This window comes from Typopeltis vanoorti, chromosome 2 (assembly GCF_054136105.1).
Source record: "Typopeltis vanoorti isolate ZY-2024b chromosome 2, IOZ_Tvanoo_1.0, whole genome shotgun sequence".
NCBI lineage: Eukaryota > Metazoa > Arthropoda > Arachnida > Uropygi > Thelyphonidae > Typopeltis > Typopeltis vanoorti.
The window spans coordinates 66,178,172-66,195,731 of NC_143550.1; the positions used below are offsets into that span (position 1 = coordinate 66,178,172).

The 17,560-nt window shown below is 33.7% G+C and overlaps 1 protein-coding gene across 3 annotated transcripts in view; it reads right to left on the reverse strand.

Moving 5' to 3' along the window:
* Nup205 (nuclear pore complex protein Nup205) overlaps positions 1–17,560 on the reverse strand; it is a 610,691-nt gene that overhangs the window by 385,199 nt on the left and 207,932 nt on the right. For all 3 annotated transcript variants that reach the window (XM_090405724.1, XM_090405715.1, XM_090405707.1), the window contains exon 13: positions 6,189–6,388. In XM_090405724.1, the coding sequence (XP_090261850.1) occupies positions 6,189–6,388 (200 nt within the window). The remainder of the gene's footprint in view (positions 1–6,188; positions 6,389–17,560) is intronic.

Here is a 17,560-nt window from a genome sequence, read left to right on the forward strand (position 1 = left end):
TTTGAAATTGGAAGTGATCACCATTTAGCCTTGAGCAGAATAAAATTGAATTTCGTATTGAAAAGAAGAACATGTAAGAAAGTTTTAAAGCAAATAAAAGTTGAACGCTCTCAGATGTGAACTATAGACTAAAATACACAAACATTATTCAAGAAAAAATTAAAGAGTTTGAGAACAGGATCCAAACATTGGATATTCAGTGTCAAGCCGTGAAGAAAACATTGACTGATTCAGCCAGAGATGCATATGATGTCTTTTATGAACTTCGAATGAATTTCTTTTGGCATTAAACCTTCTTTTATATAGAATTTTATAACCGCACGATACTCAATTTTATCCATTTCAAGGAATACAAACAACACTTTTGGTTCAGACAGCTGTAAAAAACAAACTACTTGATAGAATGACTTGCAATTTCACATGGATGCTTATGACAGATGCACCAACTTAGAAAAAAAAAATCTTACCGATAGTGTTGCCATCTATGGTCGAGGCCAAGAACTTTCAGACCATCCACGTAAAGTGAAAAGAAATCTGATCTTGGCAATCTCTATCTGGCCTTTACCCAACTTATTCTTCTCCAAGTTTCTTTTCCGCAATTTTTCTCAGGTTGTTCTTAAGTATGCTTGCATAAATCTTACCTGGAACACTTAGAAGAATTCCTCCAGTTTCTCGTAGCTTTGTTCCCCTTTTCACAGATGAGAACTATGAGAGCTCTACTCCAATCATTTGGAATTCGACCTTCTGATCATAGCTTCTGAATTATGCAGTGCAGACACTGCAAAACTTTTGTACAGTTCTTTACTTTATGCAGATGAGGTTATACTCCTAAATAAATCCTGTACAAGTCTGCAGGATTCCTTACATATAAAGACAAAGACTAAGAATATAGACAAGAACAACACTGAAAACATCAACTGCAACCTGAATGGGAAAACCTAAAACACAAGTAAAAGATTTCAGCTATTTAGGCATAATTTTCAGTGAAGTGGTAAATTAAATATGGAAGTATACAAGAAAATTAACGATGTTAGTATGGTAGAAAGTAAACTGAACAAATTTATATGGAATAAGAGAGAAATTAGTCCAAACACTAAACTTGCTGTATACAAAACAGTGTTCAAGCCAATTTTAATTTATGTATCTAAGAACATGGTACTAAACAGAATGGGCAAGGAAAGATTAGCAAAACAAGTGGTCTCTGCCAGGTTGGCAGGAAAACGACCCAGAGGAAGACCAAGATATAGGTGAATTGATAAGGTACAAAGTGCCTTAGACGATAGAAATATAAGATCTGATAATGTTGGAGTCTTGACAAGTAACAGACTGATTTGGAGGAAAATTGTAGATAGGAAGTTAGTAATGATATAATTTTTTCATGTAGTACTATCATATCCTGTACACCCCTTGTGGGTACATGGCAGGAATTTGATGATGATGATGAAGAACATGATAAGAAATAAAGCAATGGACCATGGATATAAGAGTTCTGAGAATGATCAGAGGAATGAACAGATGGCATCAATGACAGATTTGCATTAAAAATGAAGATATTAGAAAGGAATATTACATAGTTATCATTCAGTCAGGAATGTGTAAGTAGAGCAAATCTCCAGTGGTCACCTAAGCAAAATGGGTGAGGAAATGCTAACAAAACATTTTTTTTTTTTTTTTTTGCCAGGATGGCAGGAAAACAACTTGAAGGAAGACCAATATATATGTGAATTGATATAGTAAGAAGTGTGTGTGTGTGTGGTGTTAGAAGACAGAAATACAAGCTTTGTAGTACTGCAGTCCTGACAGATAACAGACTAATTTGGAGAGAAGATACAGAAGGTGATATGAAGGTACATGAAAAAGTTATTTCATGTACCTTCAATATCACCTTCTGTATATATTCCTTCATTTTTCATGTAGTACTATCATGATATCCAACCCTTTGAATGTACATATCATGAATTTGACAATGATGATACACATAATATATGGATGAAGGAAAATAATGATTCACTCACAGTCATGCCATCAACTTTTCTCATAGTATTTCAAAAAAAAAAAAAATTCACTTTAGCAAATCTTTGCTAAAATAAATGATATATTGTTGATTTGATCTTCTAGAGTCAATACTATATTTCTACAGTGTTGACTTAATCATGTATTACTCAACTCAGAAAATAACAAGATACAAATAATGGAATAAGAATCATGCTTATATCACTCGCAGGTTTTTATACACTGCTCAAAACAATTAGAGGATAATTTAGTTTCTGTCGGATAATTATAAATTTCTGCAAATAATTATAACTGTTCGGTACTTTATACATGAATAAATATTTCTTACTTATGGATAGGGTGTAATTGATGAGATATTGTTTAAATAAGAGATATTTATTACAAATTTAACAAATTAACAATTATTAACATATTTATAACAAATTAATTATTTGTTATAATTAATTTGTTAATTATAACAAATAATTAATTATTTGTTATAAATATTTAACAAATTAAATATTTAAATAAATATTTAACATACTTATAACAAATTTAACATTTTAGCATGAAATAATTTTAACAAGAATAACAACAAGAATAGTCAAAAATGCTTTTGTTAATTTTTAATAGGGTGTATGGTCTCCATCAACAGATAAAACAGCGGTACTCTTGATTGCATGGATTGGATAAGATGATCAAACAGTTCTTGTGGCATATTTCCCCACTCTTCTGTGAGAGCAATTTCGAGCTCTTGAAGCGATCGTGGTGGCATCAGTCGAGCAGAAACAGGCCTACTTAAGCATCCAAGACATGCTTGATTGGATTGTCATGTTCTTCTGGCAAGTAATGACAAATATTGATAATCTCTTGGAGTTGTTGTTGACCTTGTCTTCGGCAAATATCTCCAGAAAGCATTCATATTTTCAAATTTAGGGACACAAAATACACGTGTTGAAATGATTATTTTACTTATTATTAATAAAATAACACTTGACGTTTAGATCTCTGTATTGAGGCCATCATCAGAAGGATACATGTATATAGGAAACCAAGCTACATGCTCTTTATAAGGTAAATTAAATCTACGCTGTTAATTAATCTTTTTCTTAGCCTGACCTCTAGTGATAAAAAAATTTTAAAAAAATTAATAAATAAAAAACTACAATAAACTCTGCTAAAGTCCTCCTGTATTAAGATTAATAAGATTCTTCTGGATTTGTACAGAATTTTCTTCTGACTTGTACAGTTCAAGTTGCTATTGAATGTTAAGCGAAAATAAAAAAAAAAAACTCTTCACCAAGTCTTCTTGTATTGAGATTTTTCTTTGGCTTGTTCTAGTTGTTATAAAGGTTGCAAAATGAGTCCTCCACATCCTTGGAATGATTAGACCATCATTTCTGTTCAGATTTGGATTAGGTTTCATGAATGTGTTCAGTTCATTTCACATGTTTCTTTGAATTTCCCCTCGAACCAGGTTTTGGTGCAGTGTAGGGACTTGGTACCTTTCCAATCAATTCTGTGATATGTTTGGAGTGCATAGTCAGAAATGCCAGTTAATCCAAAATGGAAGTATTTAATGTGTTGTTTGGGTTCGTCCTTCTTAATTGGGATGGTTCGTCCTGTTTTTCTTATGTATGGTAGGTTACATGTGCATTGTATTTTGTAAACCCCTGGGTGGGATAGATGTGGAAAAGGATCTTTGGAAGAACTGAGTAGATGTTGCAATTTTGTCGAGGGTTTAAATGTGGTTTTGATGTTGTATTTGTATAGTGTTCTGTCTATTTTTTCAGAAATGCCTCTAACATAAGGTATGGCAATATCATTCTTGAAACCTTTTTTGTTTTTAGTGGTATCTCTGTGGAGGATCTTGTGAATAGTTTTTTTACTGTATCCATTTTTCATAAATGTATGGTTGATGATCTTGTATTCCTGGTTTAGAGCTTGCTCATTTGAACAAATTTTTTGAGTCTATGTTTAAGGGGGCTTATGACAGTAGTTTTTGTGTTGGGTGGTGATAAGAATTTTTGTGTATGTACTGGCCTGTGTGTGTGTGTGTGTGTGTGTGTGTGTGTAGGTTTGCGGTCGACTGAGAAGGAGAGACAGTCTGAGGAAAGATGTCTGACGAGTGTGTCTAGGAACAGAAGAGAGTTGTTTTTTTTCATTTCAATGGTGAATTGGATATGTTTGTGTTTTTTGTTCAGGTGCTAGGGAATGTAGCCATGGGGCCAAATGGCGAAAATATTGCTGATGTATCTGAGCCAAATTTTGGGTTTTAGGCACACTGACTCTAGAGCTCATTACTCAAAGTCTTCCATATAAAAGTTAGCTATTCGGGGGGGGGGAGTGATAAGCCAATGGATGTACCCGCTTTTTGAAGGTAAAAATTGTTTCGCCGCATGAAATATCGGAACGGAGTACGTGGGCAAAGAGGGCCGTGATGTCGTGTGGAAATCAATGATACCATCTTGCTCCTACAGAACATATTTTCATACGACATCATGGCCCTGTTTGCCAACCATCCCAATTAGGAAGGACGAACACAAATGACACATTAAATACTTCCATTTTGGAAAAACTGGCCTTTCTGACTACGCACTCCAAACATATCACAGAATTGATTGCAAAGGTACCAAGTCCCTACACTGCACCAAAACCTGGTTCGAGAGGAAATTCAAAGAAACATGTGAAATGCTCAAACATAATCCAAATCTGAACAAAAATGATGGTCTAACCATTCCAAGGATGTGGAGAACCCATTTGCAACCATTATAGCAACTAAAACAAGCCAAAGAAAAATCTTAATACAAGAAGACTTGGTGAAATGTCCCCCCCCCCCTTAACATTCAACAGCAACTTGAACTGTACAAGTCTAGTAGAAAATTGCAGTATAGCACTCTGAACTGTACAAAATCCAGAAGAATCTTAGTACAGGAGGCCTTTAGTAGAGTTTATTGTAGTTTTTTATTTATTAATTATTTATTTATTTTTACTTTTTTTTAATTAATTTTTTTTATCACTAGAGGTCAGGCTAAAAAAAGATTAATTAACAGTGTAGATTTAATTTACCTTATAGAGTGCAAGAGCATGTAGCTTGTTTCCTATACACATGTATCCTTCTGATGATGACCTCAATACAGGGTCGAAACATCAAGTGTTATTTTATTAATAATAAGAAAATAATCATTTCAACACGTGTATTTTGTGTCCTTAAATTCAGAAATATGAATGCTGATCACTATGTAACCTTAAAAGAAAGAATCTCAGAAAGCAATTCCAAAGTCGTGAAATTACACTTTGAGATACACAACATACACATGAGCAACAACTTGCTGCATTTGTGCAGCTTCTAATCGACCAATGGCTCTCCAAGACATGGATTCCTGGATATCATGTTGCTCTCCCATTTTAACAAATTAATGGATAGTAGGTGATACAGTTTACAACTGAAGTGATAATTATGCACTGTGGAAGCAAGCGCAACAAGCTATGCCTTTATAGCCCCCCCCAACACACACATATCCTAATATGGATAGGTATTAGCATGTGGGGGCCAACACACGTTTCGACAAATCTTAACATGATTTTGTACGCAGTTGCATGCTCTACACTGTTGTATATTAAGAATATTTTTAAATAAATGTGTCACATTTGTAAATTATTTTTATAACTTTATAATTTACAAGAAAACCAAAATATCTTCTAATTGTTTTGAGCAGTATATATATCCATGTTATAAATATGACATTGATAAACTGAATGCATCACAACATTCGTTATACATCAAAGGAAAATTTTATAGGTTTTACTCCATTTCCCAAGTAAGCTTTTTACCATGAGTTGCCTTGGTCTTGCACTACGTGCAGGGTCAGCTAGACTTGCAACACTTGCAGGTGCAAACTTGACTTGTTTGTCTGTTTGCTTACTTGGGAAATGGAGTAAAACCAGGTTTAAAATAGCTTGGTATCTTTAACATTTATTATACCTAAGGTAAAATACTTTCTCTCTCTCTCTCTCTCTCTATATATATATATGCATAATCTTCAGAAGCAAAACATATCTAAGTTGATGATGCTGAATTTCACATTTACAAGGACTTCATAATGGTTAACTAGAAATCACTTCCATACTATCTACATCATGCCATCCTCATTATGTGATGAGTACTTTTCTGATTATTTTCAGAAAATACTAACCTCTTTAACAATTTTAGCTGTAATCTTCAAAGCAGCAACTAATCCATCTATTTCTTGGGGAGTTATACGACGGTTAGAAAGTCGCTGCCGATACAGGTACTGGTTATCTGAAGGTAGAGGCACCTCTTGTCGGAGATTATTATAATAGCGATGTAGGGTAGAAAAAAAGTGATCCCATGACACAATACTGCATTGCCCAGCTAGAAAATTAAAAAATATTAAAAATGTATATTTTAAGCAATTTATAAATGAACCTAATCAATCTGTAATCTTTAAAAATTCTGCAATTCAAATGAATTTCAATAAATGACAGAAAATATCTGCTGATTTCCATTATAAAGTGTTTATTTTTTATTTGCTATATACCAAATAAGCATGATAAGGAATTTATTATTATTTGCCTACATACCAAGTCTGGCAACCTGTTGGGTTTGGGAAGATTTGGTGTTTTGAGACTTCACAATCTTAGGCCAAGTGTAGCTTAGATAAATTATATATTTAGTTTAATTCTTTATCCATGTGTAAGCAAACAAAGTTTGCACCTGAAGTATCTTCAGGACTGGTGCAACTCGTGGCAAAGGTGGACTGAGTTCTCATCATTTTCCTTAGTATCCCATAATGCAAGATGTGCTTTGCATTATGGGATACTAAGGAAAGTGATGAAAACTCAGTTCACCTTTGCCATGAGTTGCCCCAGTATAAAAACAACATATAAAAACATATTCCAATTTACTCAGTTATTCTCCAAAAAAATACATCAATGTAAACATATATAATCTAGATATCTGTATAATCCTGTCTTCATTCTAAATTTTTGTGTAGTATTTAAATAAAATTGGGGTGTGTGTGTATGTGTGTGTATATATATATTATTGATCATAATTTACTCGGTAGAAAATGTATATAAAAATGAATTTAAATGACTCTATACCGAGAAAGAAAAGTTTAATGTTAAGATACGACTAGTTTCATTGAAATTCAACTTCTTCAGATCTAGTATAAAACACACAAGTACATTTAAAAAACAGGAATGCATGCTTGAGGTTCCATCTGAATTTGACTACGTGCGTGAGCTGACACGAGTGTGCCAGTACTGGACAGTGGCAATGTGTGCATCAGAAATATTGTTGCTAAGGCTGTTATTAATATGAGATGAATCAAGCGATATTTCTAGATTCAATTATTCATCTTTGAAGTTCATCATAGCACACACGGATAGTAGAAGTTAGTGGCCAGTCTACAAGGCGTTGGCGGCCTTCATCCGAGTTGATAGAGAAGAGAACGTGGCTAGAGAGAACGCTGGCTCTCTCTAGCCTGGTTCTGTTGTAGGAAATGTCTCTTTGGTGTTCTTCCATGCGTAAACGGATGGATTTAGCTGTCTGGCCATAGTATCGTTGGCCACTATCACAGAAAATCTTGTAGACTCCTGGATACTGAGTAGGAAGATGTTTCATTTTAGGTCCACTTAGTATGGAGCGAAGTTTAGGACAAGTAGTGAGCAAGTTCTAATGTTGAATTTCTGAAGCATTTTGGCTAGTTTTGGGGAGAGAGAGAGAGCTGATGTATGGTAATGAAATAAAAGCTCTTGGTGAAGAAGAATCTTCAAAAGCAGTTGAGCGGTGGACAGAGAGAAATTTATTAATCTTCTTAAGAGAGTATCCATTGTTAACAAAAGACTTTTTAAGAAAATTGAGTTCATATTCAATTTCTGTTTCTTCTGTTAATAAAGATCTGGCTCGATGTGCCAGGGTTGAAATAATACCAAACGTTTGTGGATGGCAGTGATGGGAAGAAGCATGAAGTCTTTCCATTGTTAACAGTCTTTTGCATTGAATCTAGTATTATTGCAAAATTTCCTTTTTGCAAAATTGTAAAGCTTCCTTTAATCTGATATTAACATTTCTCTCTCTTTTTTTTTTTTTAGCTATTAACACTATGAATTCATCACAAATGTGGTAAGAAAGATGATTTGATCTGCCAGAACCACAGCTGGCGTACATTTTCATGTGATGTTTTAAAAAATCATCAAATTCACTTAAATAATTTAAACATGATAAATAGTTTCCACAAGAATCAGAAAAAATATTATTTTTATTTCCTCTAAATGCTAGCCCTAGTTTACTCAGTAACTTAATGGTAGCTATTATTCTTTTTAAAACCTCTCTCCAATAATTTTCTTCATATTGTATTTGTTTGATCAATTCAGAATGAATTCGACTATTTACAGAACTTGATTTTCTTTTGCGATATGTGCACATCGCTCGTATATGCTCAGTAGAATTCTCGTGATCACATAAGATTCGTGTTATATTTCCCCAGTCATTAAAATCCTTCATTAAGCTATTATCTGACTTAGAAAACAATTTACAAACAAAGCAATAAATTGCTTTGCTGATTTCTGAAAAAATTAGCCACTCTCGTTTCTCCTTTGTTCCATTTGCCTTTTTACAGTAAAAATGTGATATATTTACATTTCTGACATATATATTCTATTGCGTTCTGTGTATTCATTTTTTAAATTTTCAATTTTACCAACATTCTGGGGCATATTTATTAAAATATGATTGATAAACTGTTCATTAATAGTAAGTGGCCACACTGCTATATCAAGGATAGGATAGGATAAGAGATAGCTTGCTTGCTGGTAAGTACAGACTCCGACTGAAAATTTTCTTCAAAATCCTCTTGATTTGTTTCATTTACTTCTTTCTCTCCTTCTATGTTTTCCACATCATTTTGATGTTCTTCATTTTCACTTTCATCTCCTCCTGATAATGATACCAATGTTTTGTTTTCATTCCGAGAACTGTGAAGTACAACTTCAGTTCTATGAAATTCTTCATTTTCAGAACGCAAGAAAGACAAAATTGCTCCCTTTTGACTATTTAGCTGTTTTTCATTTTCTCTAAGTCGTTTTCTTTTACTAGCTCTGGATTCAAATTTTCTTGGCATTATTATATGTATTAATCTAGCAAAAGCAAAATAAATATTTATTAAATCCAAAATAAACATATAAATAAAATAAACAATTACGTTAAAAGCTTAAAAAATACAAAAATAGAAACAGTAGTATCTTTGTTTTGTTAAAATAAACGAGTAACAGTAAAATAAGAATAATAATTAATTGAATAATATATTCTTACTGACTGCGACAACTACTTGTATACAGTATACTGCTTTACAAGTACTAGCCAAATAACGGTAACTAAACTATCAGTTTAATTACCGTTTTCTGGAATTTCCTTTACTGTTCTACGATATTTGACCCTTTTTGGTACACAATTTATTTATTGTGTCTCTTCCCAAAAATATAAATGAATTTCACATGTATACAATAAATATTAATATTAAAAAAATCTTGGTAATATTAAACTAGCAACCTTGTAAGTAATTTTATATAAATAAATGACTAACTTATATCGATGGATTATAAATAATTATGCAACTTCTACGATACTTTATATTTAATATTAAATTTTCTAAATAGTTTTAAATCTTTTAAAGTAATTCTAAATATATATATTATTTACACTTTTAAATATTCCATGTAATTGAATCATAATTAATTTAAAGAAAGATGTCATTAAAATCTTTCTGTGAAAGATTTCAATTGCAGTGTTGATTACTGATTTTGAGAACGTTGATTTTGTTTGACAAGCTTCGTTGACAAGCATCATAGTTGCTACAAAAATTCTGAATACCGAAAAACTATTAAAAGATATGGTAATAATTTAGTATAAGGATAAAATTTTAAAAAAATTCATGAACTGTAAAGATCAGATATTCTCACTAAAAATAAAAATTTTGAATTTACGGTAATAAATATTTTAACAAAATCTATCATATTTATGGAATTACAACATTTATTCAACTCCAGCTTTGATTTTTTTAAGTTGCAGTAATAAGCATAATAATTCCAGCTTTAGTTAAACGTAGAGGCAATAAATAACAATAACTTGCTATGCTTGCTAACATCCACTTTTTTACTCGACATTTTACCCCAAAATGACTAGAATCTTGATGCACAAAAAAATGAACTGAAAAATCAATTTAATTTATAAATAATAATAAACTTGAAATTCAAATGCTCTATTTATATGATATAGAAACTGCTCTTACCCAACTAATTAATACAAATAGCAGCAGCACACAAAAAAACCTCTGTTGTCTCTGGAACGTGTTTCAAAATGATCTAAAAAACTTTCTTTAACTCAAAAACTTATTTACTCATGTATACAATTTCCACTTATTAAATTTCTAGTATACTTGAAAAGAGGTTAGCTAACTCTCTATTAAGTTACTTTTGCAAACTGTATATCAACTTCAAATATGCCAATAGATTCTCTTAATGACACTTCTTGTTACTGTTAATCTAAATCTTAACTGTCCAACTAAAACACATAAGAGGAATTGTACAAAGGTATATAACTTACAAAAGCTCTGTATCGCACATTCAGTCAAAGGTCTCGCACAAAAAGTTCTAAGGCAATTCTCTCGCCTGAGATCTTGAGCTTCCTTCTTGAGGAAATCTGGCTTCAGAAATATATCATCAGGAAAATAGCGGACTGTGAACTGCGCCCTGCAGTACTCATATACAGCTCCGGCAAAAAGTTATTCTCCCACAGCAAACAGAAAAACTTCCGAGCGAAGGTGCTTCGGATAATTTGTCTCGCCTTTTCTCCTCTGCTTAGGCTTACTAAAAATGCCTGGATGACTGCCTCCTTTTTCTGCCGCCTCCACTAACTCGAATTACTGCCAACTGTCAACTGGGATTCCTCTCTGGCCTGGAAGCTTTTCTCTGGTGATGGGAACATCTCCTTTCGGCAACGTGAAGCCTTCTCTTAAGACTGGAACCAGGAAGCTGCTCTCTGGCAAAGTCTGGAAACAGGAAGCACTCCCTCTCTAGCGACTTCTGGATCCGGGAAGGCTATATGCTTGTCTCTGTCCCCTTTTATTATGCCTTCTCTGAGACCTCGCGTGAAGTTTGTTATCCCTGAAGAATTCGGCATGATTCTTTCATCTTAAATTTCAAGTTCGGCCCACTCTTTGTTCTCTTCTGTGCCTTCTTTTGATTGTAAGTTGTCGACTATCGGAAAGTTGTTTGAACCTTTCTGACTAACTTCGGAGGTTTTTATGTGCAGAGCTTGCAAGCCTTTCTCATACACACAAAATTTAATAAACAACCTTTCTAATGCTGCCATGTAGATCTATTACATACAGCTCCACCAAAAAATATTGCCTTTGTTTTTAACACTCTAACATATTCCTATTAAAGAAGTATATACAGTTAATTTCCAAAGGGCTAATTACAAAAACATCTAATACAAAATATACAGAGACAAACAAGGTTATTTTTTGCAACATTCTTATTGGACTTGACCTAAGTAAAAAATCAATGTAATGTGTTTTTGAATATTTAGGTTACAATCGAGTTTGTACAATATTGATAAAAACAATAGTCTATGTTCTTATAATATATAAGAACATTGCAAAAATTATCTGTGACAAAATGAAACTAGTTTATGTATTTAAAAACACAAAAATACAAATTTATTAAGTATATCTTTATAGAGTTCATAATTAAAAGGACTCTAATAATAATAGATCTCTACAGATGTGTCTCATCTTGTTTTGGTATTATCAAGTTATTCTGAAACATGAATTTTGCTATTTTATTATTATGCCACTAATATTTCTTCAAATGTGACACTTTTTACAACAAAACTGGCTAAGTTATGTTGAATATATCTGTTCGCAAATATACTCAAAATCCCTTTGACTTAATAAAAAGGCAGAATGCTGATGAAACTTCATCAGCATTCTGCTTTTTACTTTGGAAAAATATTTTTCCAAAATAATTTGCAAATTAATTTGAAAAAATAACAAATTCAAACAAAAAGAAAGTGCGCACATGTTATTTAGCAGTATCTGTGTGTGTGGTGATAATTTTGGGAGGGGGGAGTTAGCCATTAAAGGCGAATTAATTCTGTTATGAAAATTTTGGAAATAAAATTTGATTCTGACACATGCACCTACACATTTCAAAAGATAAACTGTAGTGAAAATATCGCTACTTCAAAACTGCCATATAATATCGAAATTAGCCAAAAATATGTACATAACAGTTGACTTCATAACTGCCATTTATTTTGATTTGTATAAGTGAATGAGGGAGACCAAGAAAGTTGAAATGCAAAAATCTACAGATTACGCGTTATAAAAATTATGCATTACATGATATGATTCAAGATTTACGTATGATAACTAACCTTCGAACTAAGATTATGAATAAAATAGGAAACTTAATTTGGAACAGATGGAGGCTGTATTAATCTTTAGATTCGGATTTTCATGAATTTATAAAATAATTGTTTGACAAAAATAATTATCTTCAATCGAGTTCTTGGAGAATTTTAAAAGGTATTGGCAATTAAAATAATTAGCAAAAAAATTGATAGTGACATTGATCTTCCAAAGTGATACAATATGAAGGGAAGAAGGTATATGAAAGGATTTCTTATTTTATGCTGGCATTAAAACTATAATTATACGATAAAAACTAGCAGCAAAATGAATATAACTCATAGGTATTTAGTCTGATATAACTTAGATTCCGGTTACCGAGCAAACGGCAAGCAACTGCGTTTCTTGCTGTAGGCCACAGAACGTATGCCAGGTAATGTAGTTAAGTGTTCTTTTCAGCATGAAGGATTATCGCACCTTCTAATGGACATGACAGTCAAATTATACTTCTTATCCATGTTCTTTCAGCAGGTGGACAGAATATTATCCAGTTTTGCTGGACGTATACACGTCCAGCAAAGAAATGGTATGCTTACATACATAATTTTTATGGAATACAGAGTTCCTGTTAGTTTTATATTCTAAGGAAAGAATAATGTATTTCAAATGGAAACAGGAAGTCTCACAAATTTTTCAGCGGTTTCTAGTTATTATATTATGAATTTAATATTTAAAAATAAGTATTTTATTTTGCAACTATAACTACGCTGTTTTTTATTGTTCTTTGTGAGGAGTAAGGTTTTAAAATGAGCGCCCCCCCCCGAGAGTGAGGCCCCCAGCTTGCGTCTCATGTGCCTAATGGTAAATGTGGCCCTGTTTATTGACCCAATATAATCTCTGAGAGTTGGAAGTGCCAAAACATAAAAATTAGGTCACGACTCCAACCAATAGAAAACAACACAGATAAACTCAAGACAAAAACACCAAGCTAGCATGGCAATGGCTCCACTTTTCCCACGAGCTCTGAAGATGATGTACTGTCAAAACGACTCACACCCCATTACCCCTCACTGCTAATCTTGTTTCATCATATTCTATCCTTCTCCTTTCCCCAAAAATTTCTATCTTTCACCTTCTTCCCAAAGAATTCTCAGCCCACCCTTAAATCCCAGGTATTAAAATTTACATACCTCTTGCTTCACCTGCAATTCTCCCACATCTCTCTCTCTCTCCACATTTCCAATCCCCTCCCCCCCTTTTAGTCATACTTTGGCAGTAATACAAATGTATATCAACATACACCAAATGCTGCTCAATAAGATGACAACCAGGAACATCTTACAAAAGGTATGTCCAAAATTATTCTTCCCATATATTCTTTACTGTATCTGCCTTTAGAATATTAGTAATGAGCTAAAAATTGAGTAAAAAGCTAATGACATTATAAAAAAAGGGGTACTCCTAAACAAAAATAGCCATACAAATTAATATGTATTCTTATTGGCTTAAACTGCAATGTAAAATGATGGTACAACATGACAGAATTTCATTCCAGCTGGGGCATTGCCCAGGTAAACAAGGCCCCCACTGTTTTAACATTGGGCAAACTGCGAAAAGTCAGCTACTGGAACAAATCCTGAAAAACACACCCCAACTTAACATCACCAGAGTTCAAGATTGGCACTATCAACATAAGAAGCTTCAATGGCGAAGAAATGGAATTAGCAGAAGAATTGGATAAGTACCAGATCGACATAATAGGGGTAACTGAAACAAAAAAAGAACAAAACTGGTGAAATCTTTCTAAGCAATAGATAGAAAACATTATATTCAGACTATAACAATCAGGAAAAAGGAGTAGCTATAGTTTAATAATAATACAAGGATGGGGAACTGGACAATGAGACTTATTTGTGCCTATGGTCCCACAGAAGGTTCTACTAAAGCAAAGGAATTTTTTAGGCTTTAGATAAAGCAACTGACACGATGAAAAAGGAAAAGTTGTTCCTTGTTGGAGATCTAAATAGTAGAGTAAGAAATGATTGTCAGACATACAGAAATATTTTGGAAAATTCGGAGAAAAGAGCAAAGCTAATAATAATAGCAAATACCTGTTGGATTTCTGCTCAGGACATGGACTGGTTATTACTACCACAATTTTCCAACATAAAAATGTGCACAAATTCACATGGAAAAGAGAGGCATAACAATCAGGAAAATGAGGCAAGGAATAAGAAAAGTCTCATTGACTATGTTATTGTTAATGGTGATGTTTTCCCACTGGTGCAGGACACTAGAGTGTACAGAAGATTTCAAATTGGAAGTGATCACCATTTAGTCTTAAGCAGGATAAAATTGAATTTCATAGTGAAAAAAAGAACATACAAGTTTTAAAGCGAATAAAAGTTAAGCAGCTCTCAGATGTGAACTGTAGACTAAAATACACAAACATTATTCAAGAAAAAGTGAAAGAGTTTGAGAACAGAAACCAAACACAGGAGATTCAGTAGCAAGCTCTGAAAAAAAAACATTGATTCAGTCAGAGAGGAATGTGGTGAGGTTGTTTGTAAGGAAAGAAAAATCAGAACTCCATGGTGAAGAATTTATGTTTTGTAGACCTGCAAAAGGTATATGACAAGGTGCCAAGAGAAAAGCTATTCAAAATGCTACAGTTATACAGGGTGTTCGGGATAAATTTGACAGTTTCGTAAGGAAAAAGAAAATCTTCTTTGTATCTATTAAATTTAATGAATTGACAAAAAAACATTACAGGCAGAGTTAATTACAATACTATCAACAAGATTTACTCAAAATAACCACCATTAGCATCGATCACAGCTTCAATTCTGCTTCGGAACCTCGAACAAGCTGATGCTACAGTCTCCCTGGGAAGGGCCGCAAAAACTGTTTTCATTTTATCCATTAACTGGGCTTTTGTATTACTGGAAGTGCGATTGGTGTCTTTTTCAACTGCGCCCCATACAAAATAATCCATGGGGTTAAGGTCTGGGGAGTTTGGAGGCCAAACATTTGGACTGGTGAAGTCGTAGAAATTTTCAGACAACCATTTTTGACTTTTCCCAGAGGTGTGGCAAGGGGCCGAATCCTGCTGCCATACATACGGCCTACCATTGGCTACCCTTGTTATCCAGGGCTTGACTACAGTTAGCAACTCCACGAACAAAGCCCGAATTCCAATGCCAGGGTTCTTCAACACCTGTTCCTGCAGATTTGCGAGGAATTCTGCTGTACGAACGCAATCAGATCATCTGCTAGGGATCTTTCTTCTTGCTACATCCTCGTAGTCACCATTGCAAGTCTCTAGTTCATGCCTGATTGTTTTTACTGTATTCAGGGAGCATTGGGCAGCAGTCGTAATATCCTTATTTTGATGGCGGGCACGAATCATCATGATACAAGTTATTCTCTTCCATGATTCAGGTGGGTTCCAGCTATCCATCCTTTCTGACATCTTGTATATGAATGAAGAAGGGTCCAAACTTTTAAATGAAGAGAAGTGTGTGTTAATACATGTAACTTACGGAAAAATATAATTAATTATAAATATGTCAAATTTATCCTGAACACCCTGTATGGTGTCCATGGGCCATTATGTCAAGCAATACTTATTCTTTATTTAAGTTGTAAGTCAGCAGTTATAATTGAAGAAAGTACAGGAAGATGGTTTGATGTTAAATTTGATGTACATCCTTCTCTGGTGTCAGAGAAGGATGTACATCATCCCCCTCTGTTATTCATTATCTATATGAATCACATTATGAAGGAAATTGGTATTAAACCTGATATCAAAATTGGAGATGTTAATCCCAGCTCTTTGCTTTATGTGGACGATGTTATACTTCTAAATAAATCTGCTAGAAGTCTGCAAGATTCTCTGACTAAATTGTATTCTCTTGTAATAGATATGGTATGAAGGTCAGTAATAAAAAGACAAAGACAATGAAAATAGGCAGAAGCATTAAAAATATCAACTGCACTGTGAATGAGAACCTATAGAACAAGTAAAACATTTCAGCTACTTAGGCATGATTTTTAGTGAAGATGGTAAATTAAATATGGAAATAGACAACAGAATCAACAAAGCTGGTATGGTAGGAAGTCAATTGAATAAATTTATATGGATTAAGAGAAAAATTAGTCAAAACACTAAATCAGCTGTATACAAGACAGTGTTCAAATTTTAACTAATGGATATGAGAACTGGGTCAGAAGTAAAACATTTGACCAAAGACTAGAGACCACAGATATAAGAGTCCTGAGAAAGATTACGGGGTCATGGACAAATGGCATCAATGACATTAATATAATAAATTTAGTTTAATCCTTTATCCAAGTGTTTGCAAACAAAGTTTGCAACTGAGAGTATCTTCAGGACTGGGGTAAAGTGGTACAACACCGGGCGACTCCTTGCAAAGGTGGAGCAAGCTACTAACACTCCTATCTGAGTATCTCCCATAATGCAAAACACATCTCCTTGAGGATATGTATAATGTTATGCATTAAGGGAAGGCCTACTACCCAGACTAATTTCGACCTTTATTGAGGTCTCTTCAGTGGGAGCCAGGCCCAAGTGGATATACCAAGGCAGAAGCATTAGGAAGGTCATCTCCTCCTATAGGAGCTGCCAAATGGTGTGTCACCTTTTTATTAAATTACTCTGGATTCAGAGAAAGATGTTGAAAGTTTATTTTTCACTTGGTCAGACTATAATAAATTTAGTTTAACCCTTTCAGCATCAATGACAATATCATATTAAAAACGAGGATATTAGGAAAGAACTTGACATTGTCAGCATCCAGGAATGCGTTAGCAGAGCTAATCTCAGGTGGTATGGTCACTTTAGGAAATGAAAGATTAGCAAAACAAGTGTTCTCTGCCAGGTTGGCAGGAAAAAGACCCAAAGTAAGACCAAGATATGTGTGGATTGATACGGTAAAAAGTGCCTTAGAAGATAGAAATATAAGAGCCGATAATGTTGGAGTCTTGACAGGTAACAGAGTGATTTGGAGGAAAACTGTAGATAGGAAGTTCGTAATGATGTAAATTTTTCATGTCATATCCTGTACATCCCTTGAGGGTACATGGCAGGAATTTGTGATGATGGTGAT